Genomic DNA, 13791 nt, shown 5'->3' with positions numbered 1-13791 from the left:
AACCTGAGTTGCTTTGCATTTTTTTAAATATTTTTTCAGTTGTCAATGGACCTTTCTTTCATTTATTGGTACAAGATGCTGAGAATCAAACCCAGTGCCTCCCACATGCTAGGCAAATGCTCTGCCATGAGCCACAACCCCAGCCCAGCTTTGTGAGTATTTTTAAAGTACATATAATTTTTATTTGTTCAATTGTGTTATACATGACATTAGATTGTATTTTGACATATTTACACAAATTCAGAGTACATCTTATACTAATTAGGATCCTAACTAGTATTTCTATATGATTTAAGTGAAATAACCCCATCCCCCCAAAAAAAACCCCAAATATTCCCTCTGATATGTAGATGCTAACACACAACAATGGGTGGGAGTAAACTAGGAGTTAGATTAGAAAAGGGGAATGAACAGAATGGAGCAGAAACAGTGGAATGATTCTGACATCACTTTCCTATGTACATAGTCTGGTGTTTCTTTGCTTGGTCCTTTCTTAATACTTTATTAATTTCTTCTACTGATTCTTCACAACTTCTTCTGTAAATTATTCATTTACAAATTTCACTCTTTACTCATGTGCTGGAGAAAATAAATGTATCAGTCAACTTTGTCAACAATCTTTACGTGACCTAACAATTGACTGAGCTCCTGGAATGTGCTAGTGTGGATAAAAGTTGTCAGAAATGTGGCCTGAGCTGTTTCTTATGGTGTGTGGTTAATAGCCATGGGCAGGAAATGGTGAGAGCATGAAAGTTGCAAGAGAAAAAGACAACAATTCTATGTCAAAAATATGGAGATTAATGAGGAGTAATGACAGGGAACATTAAAGACAAGGGAAAGGGTTAAATATACAGAGTTAGGCATGATTTGTATAAAGAAAGATTTATAGTTAACTTTAAAATACTTGGACTAGGGCTGAGGTTGTAGCGCAGTTGTAGGGCAAGGTGAAGTGCTTGCCTAGCATGTGTGAGGCACTGGGTTCGATTCTCAGCACCACATATAAATTAATAAATAAAAGTTTTCCATCAACAACTAAAAAAAATTAAAATATTTGGACTATCATATTGTACACAATGGTTCATACTCATATTTGCACTGTAGCTAGAACCCTACAAATGCCATGGGCAGGAGCAATGTGAGGTACATAAGCATAAACAGTGGTGAAGGCAATGGTACAAAATAAACAAGATATCAACCTGAACTGGGGAAATGTTTCCAGATACAAGATACAAAGTTTTCAGTGCCAGTATAAAATGAAGTTTTAAAATGAATTAAAAGTATACAGACTGCAAACATTTCAAATGTTTTCATACACATCTTTCCAGAGAACTCATATTACACAGATTTACCTGATTTAAGTATCTTTGCATCCTTCATCCATACTGATTGATTTGGAGGAGTATCATTTATTTCAAGGAAGGCCTAAATGATTTTGAAAAAAAATATATTAAATAAATGTTGTGTATTTCAAACAAAAGATAGGTAATATGGCAAGCTTAATTTTACAGTATAGAATGCTCCACAGTCTCAATTTGTGCATGTTTTTGGGCAGCTCCTACTGCAGCCCAACAAATATTTCCATGTACACAAAGCCAATATTCAAGACAATTTATTTCTGCTTCTGAAAATGGTTCTGTAACACTTCCTGGTAGGCATACAGGAGGGTATGTCACATTAGAGACTCCAGTCTTCTTGGACTAGAATTGAGAACAAATAAGGAGATCATAGTTGCTAGCCAGAAAACCCAGAAGACTGATTAATTCTAAAAATAGATGTTGTAGAAATAAGCATCCACTTTTTAATTACATCAGCAAGGAAAAATTGTCTAGGTCTTGAATTTTTTTTTAGTTTTTTATATCTTTAATCATTATTTTTTAATCTATTCATTGTCTTTTCCTTTTTTCAATGTTTTTGTACTTGTTTTCTCATCTCTCATTTCTATTTGCATCATTTCCCTTTTTAATTTTCACCCTCATTTTCCTCCTGTAGATTTTACCTTCCACCACTTTTTCCTTCATTTTTTAATTTTTTTTTTAACTTCTTCTATCTTGGAATATTAATTTTGGAGTTACTTACACCATTTTTTTTTTGTGCTTTCTGCATTATTAACACTCTCTTCACATTGGTTAGATAATTTAGAGTCATCATTTTAAACATATTTTCTTACACATCAACAAATGCTTTTCTTTGAAGTTGTTGCTCTTCCTGGTGACATTCTTTTAGAAATTGTTTTGAATGAATGATCCTATCACTTTATCACATCGAGTCAGAGCTTTGAAAATATGACTTAACTATATCTCAGGACAAAGCGTAGGATTCGTGAGCGTTGATTGGCGGCAGCGAGAAACGTCCTTGGCGCTCACTGGCTCTGTCATTCGCGGGAAGGAATTGGTGGCGCCAGAAAAAAGTAGAAACAAGGTTGTCGCAGCAGCGGGATTCTGAGGAGTTGGGCGAGCCCACCAAACCGGAACTTTCTGGACTTCTTTCCCAAAGAAATCGCAACCGACATGTGGAATAGTGGATTTGAAAGATATAGCAGCTCCACCACCTTTGGGGGAGCCAGCAGCTACACTCAGTCCCCGGGAGGCTTCGGATCGCCGACACCTTCCCAGGCTGAAAAGAAATCAAGAGCCCAAGCCCAGCACATTGTACCCTGTACCATATCTCAGCTGCTTTCTGCTACTCTGGTTGATGACATGTTCAAAACTGGGAATGTTGAAATTTCACAGGTCACTGTTGTGGGAATAATCAAGGCTCCAACCAATATTGTTTACAAAAAAGATGCATGACAGCTGCACCCATGGATGTTTGCCAGTGGGTGGACACAGATGACACCAGTGGTGAAAATACTGTACTTCCTCCAGAAACATATGTGAAAGTGGCTGGCCACCTGAGATCCTTTCAGAACAAAAAGAGCCTGGTAGCCTTTAAGATCATGCCCCTGGAGGATATGAATGAATTTACCACATATATCCTGGAAATAGTCAATGCGCACATGGTGCTGAGCAAATCCAACAGCCAGCCCTCAGTAGGGAGAGCATCTATCAACAATCCAGGAATGGGGGAAGCAGGAAACTTCAGTGGGAATAGCATCATGCCAACAAATGGCCTCACTGTGGTCCAAAACCAAGTGCTGAATTTGATAAAGGCTTGCCCAAGACCCGAAGGGTTGAACTTTCAGGATCTCAGGACTCGGCTCCAACACATGCCTGTAGCTTCAGTCAAGCAAGCTGTGGATTTTCTTAGCAACGAGGGACACATCTATTCTACTGTGGATGACGATCACTTTAAATCCACAGATGCAGAATAACTGGATTTCACTGGGTACCTGAGATATTTCCAGCTGGATCTTTTTGCACAGTCCATTGCCTCCAGCTCTGTATATATATGATCAAGTGACTTCAAAGAAGGAGATTCATCTGTAAAGAGTTTTAGCTGGCTTGAAACTTACTGACTGCTTTTCTGTTTTTGTATTTTGTGGTTTTGAAGCTCAAAGGGAGATGGACAGTTGACAGGGATGTAAACCAGGATGGAATTTCTCAAGTTTCAAGTAAGCTCCTTAGGATACCAGGGTAGATGGGATTAGAAGAGATGCGCTACCAAGAGAGTTAGGCATTTACTTAACACCTGGGAGTTTCTGTTCTTGAAGTTTTTCTGTTCAAATGAGCAGGATGAAGGTCTGTGGGCAGAGCACCAACCAAGGAACCCACTGCCCTCTGTCTATTTTTGTTTCCCACTCTGGTTCTATGGTTACTTTCAAAATTGCACTTTTGTTCCCCTTCTTGCCTTGTCTGCTGCTGAAGATGGGTTTATATAAAAATGAGATTTAGCATGCTAGCATTATAGGACGGAGGAGGAGAAGAAATGTTAAATAAAACATTGCAAAAAAAACTATATCTCAGGACATATTCAACAGAGAAATCTCAATACAATGACTCACATCAAATATCAGATGAAAAATCAATCCAAATACATGCACAAACAGTATATTAACACAAGTAACATGAGGGAACAATACAATAAGAAACCAACAAGTTTTCTATTTCCACAACAACTCTATTTACATATCAACATTGTCAAACAGCTAAACAAAGAATTTAAAAAATTGACTGTAAAAAAATCAAGAAACAAAGAACACTAAGAAATAAATTATTAATGATAATGTAGATTTTTAAGAAAAATTCCATCACATCAGAAGGTAGCTTTATTTATATGTATTTTTTAACAATTTTATCTTATTCCTTCCATGTGTGTGTGTGTGTGTTGAGAGAGAGAGAGAGAGAGAGAGAGAGAGAGAGAAAGAGAGAGAGGGGGGGATATATATGCTGGCTGTTCTGATTATTTGTATAATAATCAAATTATTATATAATTTGATATATATTATATATGATATGTTATATAATAATTTGATATATATTGTATCATATATAATATATATACACACATATTTGTCTTGTGTTATCTCATATTTAGCATTTTTAATGTAATTCTCTTTTGCTAGCATTGCCTTGTGAAGGTACAGATTTATTAGATTGTTTGATATTCTATTATTTTCATGTGTATATTTTACTTATTTCTCTCCCAATATTATCTTCTACTCTTGGCCAAATTCTAATATTCTCTCTCCCTCTCTCCAACACCATGATTTTTCTATTTTTCTCATTCCTCTGAATAAACATTGCCTGCTACTGCTCTTCTGCATTCTCTTTTTTCACTTTATAAAATTGTGGTCTATTCTAACTTCCCATCAAATTTACTTTTTCCCTAATTAATTGCATTTTTACCATTGTTCAAAACTAAATGGTTTAGATAGCATCTGCTCATACTACTATCTGCTTTTTTAACGAACTGAAAACAAGAGTTTATCATCAATATATTTCTTTTTTTATTTGTTCTTATTAGTTATACATGACAGTAGAATGTATTTTCATATATTATACATACATGGAGCATAACCTCTCATTCTTCTGGTTGTACATTATGTAGATTTACATTGGTCATGTAATCATATATGCACATAAGAATGTAATGAATGTCTGATTCATTCTACTATCTTTCTGTTCCCATCCCTCCTCCCTTTACTTCATTCCCATTTGTCTAATCCAAAGTACTTCAATTCTTCCCTACCCACCCACCCACCCTTATTGTGAGTTAGCATCTGCATATCAGAGAGAACATTTGGCCTTTGGTTTTGGGGGATTAGCTTATTTCCCTTAGAATGATAGTCTTCTGTTCCATCCATTTTCAGCAGATGCCACAATTTTACTTCTCTTATTGCTGATTAGTATTCTATTATGTGTGTGTGTGTGTGTGTGTGTGTGTGTGTGTGTGTATTTTTCTTTATCCATTCATCTGTTGAATGGCACCTAGGCTGCTTCCATAGATTAGCTATTGTGAATTGAGCTGCAATAAATATTAATGTGTCTACATCACTGTAGTATGATGAGTTTAAATTTGGGGGTATCTACTGAGGAATGAGATAACTATAACAAATGATGATTCCATTTCAGGTTTGTTGAGGAATCTCCCTACTGCTTTCCAGAGGTTGTACCAATTTTCAGTCCCACCAGGAATGTATGTGAGTACTTTTCCCCTCACATTCTCACCAATCTTTATTGTTATTTGTATTCTTGACAATTGCCATTCTGACTGGAGTGAGATGAAATCTCAGTGTAGTTTTAATTTGAGTTTCATTAACTGATAGAAATATTGAATAGTTTTTATATATCTATTGATCAATCATATTTCTTCTTATTTAAGTGCCTGTTCAGTACATTTGGCCATTTATTAATTAGATTCTTTGTTTATTTTGTGTTAATATTATTTGAGAATTTAGTATATCTTGGAGATTAATGCTCTATCTGAGATTCAGGTGGCAAAGACTTTCTCCAATTCTGTAGGCTATCTCTTCAAATTCTTGTTTCCTTTGCTATGAAGAAGCATTTTAATTTGATTCTAATCAATTTGTTAATTCTTGATTTTAATTCTTGCAGTTTAGGAGTCTTGTTAAGGAAGTCAGTTCCTAAGCCGACATGATGTATATTTGGGCCTACATTTTCTTCTATTAGGCTCAGAGTTTCTGGTCTAATGCTCAAGTTCTTGATCCACTTACAGGTGAGTTTTATGCAGAGTGAGAGATAGAAATTTAATTTCATTTTGTTACACATGGATTTCCAGTTTTCCCAGCACCATTTGTTGAAAAGACTATTTTTTCTCCACTGCATGCCTTTCTCTAAAATAAGATAATTGTATTTATGTGGAATTGTCTATGTGTATTTTATTCTGTACCAGAGGTCTGCATGTCTATTTTGGTGCTAACACCATACCATTTTTATTACTATACACCTGTAGTATAATTCAAGGTCTGATATTGTGATGTCTCCTGTTTCACTTTTATTGCTAAAGATTGCTTTATCTATTCTGAGTTTATTATTTTTCTAAATAAATTTCATGACTTCTTTTTTTTCTATTTCTATGAAGAATGTCCTTAGGATTTAAATAAGAATTACATTAAATCCATATAGTCCTTTTGTTATTAGGACCATTTTACAATGTTAATTCTACCTATCCAAAAACAGCAGATCTTTCCATCATCTAAGGTCTTTTTAAATTTCTTTATTTAGTGTTCTTTAGTTTTCATTGTAGAAACCTTTCACTTCATTCGATTGATTCATAACAAAACTTTACAGAGAAGACAAAACTTTACAGAGAAGAAATATCAGTCTCAAGAAATTGAAAGAAAGGGGACACTCCCTTTATATTGGGGAGTTATACTAGCTTCAATTTTTATGAAGCTAGTATAACCTTGATACCAAAATCAGACAAAGATGATCAAGAGAAGAAAACTACAGAATATTATCCCTGATGAACATACGTGAAGAAGTTCTAAATAACATTGTCAAACTACATTCAAAAACACATCAAGAAGATACTACACCATGATCAACTGAGTTTCATTCCAGGGAAGCAAGGCTGGGTAAACATACATGAATCAATAAATGTGATGTATCACGTAAGCAAAATTGAGAACAAAAATCATGTGATTATCTCAACAGATGCAAAAAAGACCTTCAATAAAATTCAACACCCATTCATATTACAAAAAGTGGGAGAAGCTACAGATCAAAGGAAGTTACCTCATCACCATAAAGGCCATTATGACAAACCCAAAGCCAACATCATACCAAAAGGTGAAAAGCAAAAAAGACTTCCACTAAACTTAGGAACAAGAAAAAACTATCCACTCCCACCATTATTATTCATTATACTCCTTTAAAAATGAACCAAAGCAATCAGGCTGGAAAATGAAATCAAGGGATATGAATAGGAAAAGAAGTCAAATTATCTCTGTTTACTGACAATATGATCCTATTCTCTCATTATGATCCTATACCTAGAGGGTCCAAAATATTCCACCAAAAGACTTCTAGAGCTTAAAAATGAATTTAGCAAAGTAGCAGGATACAAGTTAAATATCCATGAATGAATAGCTTTCCTATACCTCAAAAATAATTCATTTCAGAGAAAAGAAATCAGAAAGACAATCCCATTTGCAATCCCAATATCAAATCAAATAAAAACATACTTGGAAATTAATCTAAATAAGTAGGATTATAGCTCTACAATAAAAATGATATAACACTGAAAAAAACTGAAGACCTTAAAGATGAAAATTCAGCCCATGTTTGTGGATAGGCAGAATTAATATTGCCAAAATGGCCATATTACCAAAACAATATACAGATTTAATGCAATCTCCATCAATGATAACAATGATATTCTTCAAAGAGTTAAAAAAATTATTAAATTTATTTGTAAGAATAGGAGACTCAGAATAACCAAAGCAATACTAAGCAACGAAAGTGAAGCAAGAGGTATCATTACACACAATATAAACTTATACTACAAAGTTGTAGTAATAAAAACAGCATGGTATTGGCACCAAAAGAGGCATGAAGAACAATGCAATAACAGGGTCACAGAAAAACCCAGAAACCTCCACCATGTGACATTTGACCAAGATGACGAAAATATATCTTGGAACAAAGACACCCTTTTAACAAATGATGCTAGAAAATGGGACAGTTGTATATAATAAAAGTAAAATTAGAACTCTGTATTTCACTCTGTACAAAACTCAAATTGAAATGTATCAAAGACCTAGTATTTAGACAAGAAACTATTGTAATGGCTAGATGAAAACAGGAGTATCACTCAATCACAGAGGAGCTGACACCAAAATCCTTTACATGAGCCATAGAGCACAAGAAATAAAACAAAAATCAATAAGTGGTATGGTATTAAACTAAAAAGTTTCTTCACTGCTTTGTAAACAATTAAGAGCATGAAGACAGAACTAAAAATGGGATTAAATCTTGGAAAACTACTTTTTCCAATAGGATATTAATATCTACAATATACAAATCTACAAATAATGGAAAATCAACAGCACACACACATACACACAAAAAATCAAAATTAATAAATGGGTAAAATAACTAAACAGTAACTTCTCAATAGAAAAAAAAACACAAAAGACCAATATATTATGAAGAAATATTTGACATCTCTAGCAATCAAGAAAATGCAAATCAAAATTATGCTAAGATTTCATCTGACTCCAAACAGTCAAGAACAAAACATCTATAAATGCTGGTGAGGTTGTGCCAAGAAATGAACATGTGGACATTTTTGGTATGGCTGCAGACTAATACACTCTCAAAAGCAGTTTGAAGATTCCTCAACAAACTAGGGATGAACACACCATAAGACACAGCTAAAAGATCTAAAATCTGCATATAACAGTGATACAGCCACATCTATGTTGATAGCAGCACAATTTACAATACCTGAATTATGCAATCAACCAAGATGCCCATCAATAGATAAATGGATTAAGAAACTGTGACACACACACACACACACACACACACACACGCACGCACACACACACACACACACACACACACACACACACACACACACTGGAGCTCTACTTAGCCATTTAAAAGGATGAAATTATGGTATTTATTGACAAATACATAGAAATGGAGACTATTATATGAAGTGAATTTAGCCAATATCAGAAACTCAAATGTTTTCATTCATATGGAAAGCTAGAGTAAATTAATGGAAAGAAATAGGTAAAGGAATGATCACACAAAGGACCAACCACATAAAAATTCATGGGCAAGTGCAAAAAAGTCTAGTAGAATAGAGGAAGGACAATGGGAGAGAGAAGGGAGATTGGGAAGAAAAAAAGGGCATCATGAACTGAAATCAATTTCCAGAAAAGGGGGAGCATATTGGAATGAACTCAACTACTATGTAAAGGTATAAACCTCTAATAAAAAAATGACCAAATTGAATGCTCGGGCCATGAGAAAAGAGTGCAGCTAGAGATGAATAATATAAAACTCTTACTCAATATTATTATTCAATGAAATTTTAACAGAAAATCTCTTTTGCCATGAAAACATGGTGAACATCAAGACACAAGAGGCATTTAGAATCCCCAATGGACATAATCAAATAAGGAACTCTCCATTCTGTGTTTCAGATGAAATTCCAAAACTCAGAGCAAAGAGAGATTTTAAAATTCAAGGGAGAAGGACCAACTGGCTTATAAATGATAAGGCATCAGTGTAACTCTAAAGGATTGGAGCACCTGCAATGATATATTTCAAGCCCTAAAAGTGAAATATTGCCAGCCTACATGGCTATATGCATTGAAGTTATCCTTCAGATTCAAAGATCAAATAAAGGCCTTCCAAGACAAAAATGAACTAAAACATTTTGACAATCAAGCCAGTGTTCACAAGATGCTCAAAGGAAAATTCCATACATTAGATTAAAATCCACGAGAAGAGCAAGGGAAAGCATACAGTAGATAAGCAAATTTAAATTAAAAGCAAATCCTATATTAGAAATTAAATGAAAGAATTCAGTAAATTCTTCAATTATAAGACATATGAAATATAAGAAATGTTGAATTAATAAAAATAATCCAACTATTCTGCAAGAAGTATGCCTGATTGGTAAAGACATTCATAGAATAAAAGTGAAAGGATAGAAAATGAAATTACATCCAAGTGGAAGCCAAAGGAAATAAGAGTAGCTATTCTCATATTTCAAATTTTATTCTTTAAGAAGTAATTGTCTGGAGGTCAAAAAAATGAATATTGATAAAGGGAACAATCCAATAAGAAGATAAATGACAGTATATATTCATGCCTGAATGACAGTACACAAAATGTCATTTAAAAAAGAAAACAAAAAACTTATTCTACCTAATGTAACAGGTCCTAAGTGGGCTTGACTTCAATACAGGACTTTCACCTATGTCTACATCATATGGACAAATATCACCAAAGTTCCGCAAATTCTGTTTTTCCTCAAAATGAAGAGATTTAACAGATGTGTACAGAATATTTTATCTGACAATAGCAGATACACATTGTACTCAGCAGCACATAGAACCATCAGTTCAGTAAATCATATATCTAGGACACAAAACAAGTCATAGCAAATTCAAAAAATTAAGATAATGCCCTCCATCTCCTAATATCATAATGAAATGAAATTAGATATCAAAATAATAGAAAACTCCAGAAACATGTGGAGAATAAAAAATATACTTTTGCATGATGCCCAGAGATTTAAAAGCACAAGGAAACAATATGGCATCCCAGAATCATTGGAATAAAGGAAAAACAGCTCTTCTTATCTCATTTTTTCCTTTTAATTTCTTGGTTTTTCTCTCCATATCACTTTTTGTTCTCATTTTAATGCCATTATCTTATTTTTATTAATTTTCCCCTCATTTCTTCCTTTCTGCTCCATCTTACCACTTTTTTCACCTATTTTTCTGAGTTTAGTTAATTTAACTGTCACTGTTGCCTTATTTTTCATCCATGCAGTCTGTGGTTTCCCATTTCTTCTCTTTAGTTATTGGAGTCTTAGAGATGCTTTTAAATAAGCATTCAATTATTAGTTGAAGTTTATTTTCCTTCTAGTTTCTTGCTCTTGCTGGTTATTATTCTTTCCTCTGAAAGAGATGATGATGGGTAAACCTACCTCTTTGGTCATGCCCATTTAGGGTTTGACACTGAGATATAGCCTTTGCCCAGGGCCAGTGCACAGAGAAAGCAGTTCTCCAAAAAGACCCACATATAACAATGAAGAAGAAATACATCCAAATGCATGCATAAACCTTCGGATAGTAATACTGAGTATAAGGGAAAACAGGACAATAACACCCCTCCCAAATGTTATAATTCCCCAATAACTGCACCCACACTTTTACATTCTAATATCCACAAAAGAGGTTGGATAAAGCATGGTTCATAATTTTTAGTGATTTCTGACATAGTACAGAAATAAACTGGGAAGTTATCTTTAGTGCTCTAACAGCAAATGTCCCATCCTGGGAGGCAATCCCCTTAAAAGGGACTGGCTATTCTTCTTTCTTTCTTTTTGTCTTTCTTCCACATTTTTCTGGTGCATTATAGTCACATATACTGATGGAATATGTTCTTACATATTCATACAATGCACACAATGTACTAATATAATTTGCCCAATATCACTCCCCAGGAATTGCCCCATTCATCCCCACCCCTCCATTCCTTGGTTTTTTTCCTCTAGTAATCTCCCTTTGATTTTCATGACATCAGCCTTCACCTTTCTTTTCCTTTTTCTCTCTAGCTACTTCATGTAAATAAAAAAATGCCCCTCAGCCTTCTGAGATTGACTTATTTTGCTAATATAATGGTCTCCATTGCATCCATTTTACTGTAAATGAAATAATTTCAGTTTTCTTGATGACTGAATAAAACTACATTGTGTGTATATCCATCACATTTACTTTAACAATTCATCTATTGGCAGACACCTAGGCTGCTACTATGGTGTAACTATTGTGAACTGTGCTGATATAAATATGGGTATCCATGTATTATCATAATATGATAACTTTTTTAATTTAGAAGAAAAACCAAGGAGTGGTACAGCTGTATATTGGTGATTCTAAGCCTAATCTTTGGAAGAGCCTCCATACTGATTTCCATAATTGTTGTAGTGATTTATAATTTATAATTTATAATTTATAATCCCATCAAAAGTGTGAAGTATTCCATTTCCTCCACATCCTCTGCAGCATTGTTTATTATTTTTTATTCATGATAGATGCCATTCTGACTGGTGTAAAATAAAATTTCAGTGCTTTGATTTGCATTTCCCTAATTGCTAATGATGTACATTTTTTTTTCAAATGTTTGTTGGCCATTTTTATTTCTTCTCTTGAGAAGTGCCTGTTCATTTGCCAATTTATGAATTGGGTTATTATATTTTTTGGTGTATCTATTCTAGATAATGCTCTGTCAGAAGTATACCTAGCCAAGATTTTCTCCCATTCTGTAGTTTCTCTCTTCGCATTCCCTTGGTTTCCTTTTCTGTGCAGAAGTTGGATGCCATCCCATTGATAAACTCTTGGATCATTTCCTGAGCTTTAGTGGTCTTAGTTGCCTGTGCCTTTATGTTGGAGTGTTGGCCCAATGTTTTCTTCTAGGAGTTGCATAGGTTCTGTTCTAATTCCTAAGTCTTTGATCAACTTTGAAATGATTTTTGTGCAAGGTAAGACAAGGATTTAATTTTACTCTTCTATATATGGATAACCAGTTGTCTCAGCACCATTTGTGAAAAAGGCTTTCTTTTCTCCAGTGTATGTTTTTGGCATCTTTGTCAAAGAACAAGTGACAAAGAATAGATGTCTTCTATTCTGTACCATAGATCTAGGTGTCTATTTCATGCCTGTATCATGCAGCTTTGTTACTATAGCTCTGTAGTATAATTTGAAATCAGGTTTTATAATACCTCCAGCATCACTGTTTTGTCTTTGAATTACTTTGGCTCTTCTGGGTTTATTATTCTTCCAAATCAATTTTAGAACTATTGTTTCCTAGTTCTGTGAAAAATATCACTGGCATTTTTGATGGAGATTGCATTGAATCTGTATATTTCTATTGGTAGTATGGGCCTTTTAATAATATTAATTCTACTTATCCATACATATGGAAGGTCTTTCCATCTTTTGAAGTCTTCTTCAATTACTTGATTCAATGTGTTCCACAATTTTCATGTGGAAGTCATTCACTTCCTTGGTTAGAAATATCCCTAAGGGGCTGAGGCTGTGGGTCTGTGGTAGAGCCCTTGCCTAGCATATGTGAGGCACTAGGTTCAATTCTCAGTACCACATATAAATAAATAAATTAAATTAAATCCATCAACAACTAAAATAAACATACTTTAAAAAAAGAAACAACCTAGGTATCTTTTAAAGATATTGTGAAAAAATGTTTTTCTAATTGCTTTTTCAGAAGATTCATTTTTGGTATATGGGAAAGCGTGTTGAGAGCCACAGCCAAAGGGGCCCCAGCAAACTTCCAGCTGCCAGCAAGCTTCAGACTGCCCCAGCAACATCTAGCTGATTGGCTCCTCTGCGGTGATGTTCATTGGGCTGTTTCCCTGCCCTTCAGACTGCCAGCTGATGATTGGCTCACAGCTGCCCCAGCAACATCTAGCTGATTGGCTCCTCCACGGAGCTGCTCATTGGGTGACTTCTTTGGCTCTGCCCACGCAACCCAGCCAATCGGCCTCAAGAGGAGGAGGATTGTGGGAGGAAAAGGCTGGTGTGGGGGAGAGAGGCGTGTGGAAGCCGGTGGTGGCAGTTGGGCTCTGAGGGTTTTTCCCTGGAGCTGTTTTGTTTGGCGTTTGTAGTTCTAAAAATAAAGT

The 13791-nt window shown here is 34.7% G+C and overlaps 1 protein-coding gene and 1 pseudogene across 4 annotated transcripts in view; one reads left to right on the top strand and one right to left on the bottom strand.

The window, feature by feature from the left end:
* The window catches only part of LOC144374220 (uncharacterized), a 58405-nt gene that overhangs the window by 19418 nt on the left and 25196 nt on the right, over nt 1-13791 (bottom strand). For all 4 annotated transcript variants that reach the window (XM_078037145.1, XM_078037148.1, XM_078037149.1 and 1 more), the window contains exon 9: nt 1350-1422. In XM_078037145.1, coding sequence (XP_077893271.1) covers nt 1350-1422 — 73 coding nt within the window. The remainder of the gene's footprint in view (nt 1-1349; nt 1423-13791) is intronic.
* LOC144374215 (replication protein A 32 kDa subunit pseudogene) lies at nt 2375-3849 on the top strand (annotated as a pseudogene).

The sequence above is a fragment of the Ictidomys tridecemlineatus genome, unplaced genomic scaffold, assembly GCF_052094955.1.
Source record: "Ictidomys tridecemlineatus isolate mIctTri1 unplaced genomic scaffold, mIctTri1.hap1 Scaffold_623, whole genome shotgun sequence".
In the NCBI taxonomy this organism is placed as follows: domain Eukaryota; kingdom Metazoa; phylum Chordata; class Mammalia; order Rodentia; family Sciuridae; genus Ictidomys; species Ictidomys tridecemlineatus.
This window is presented reverse-complemented; position numbering and strand designations above follow the sequence as displayed.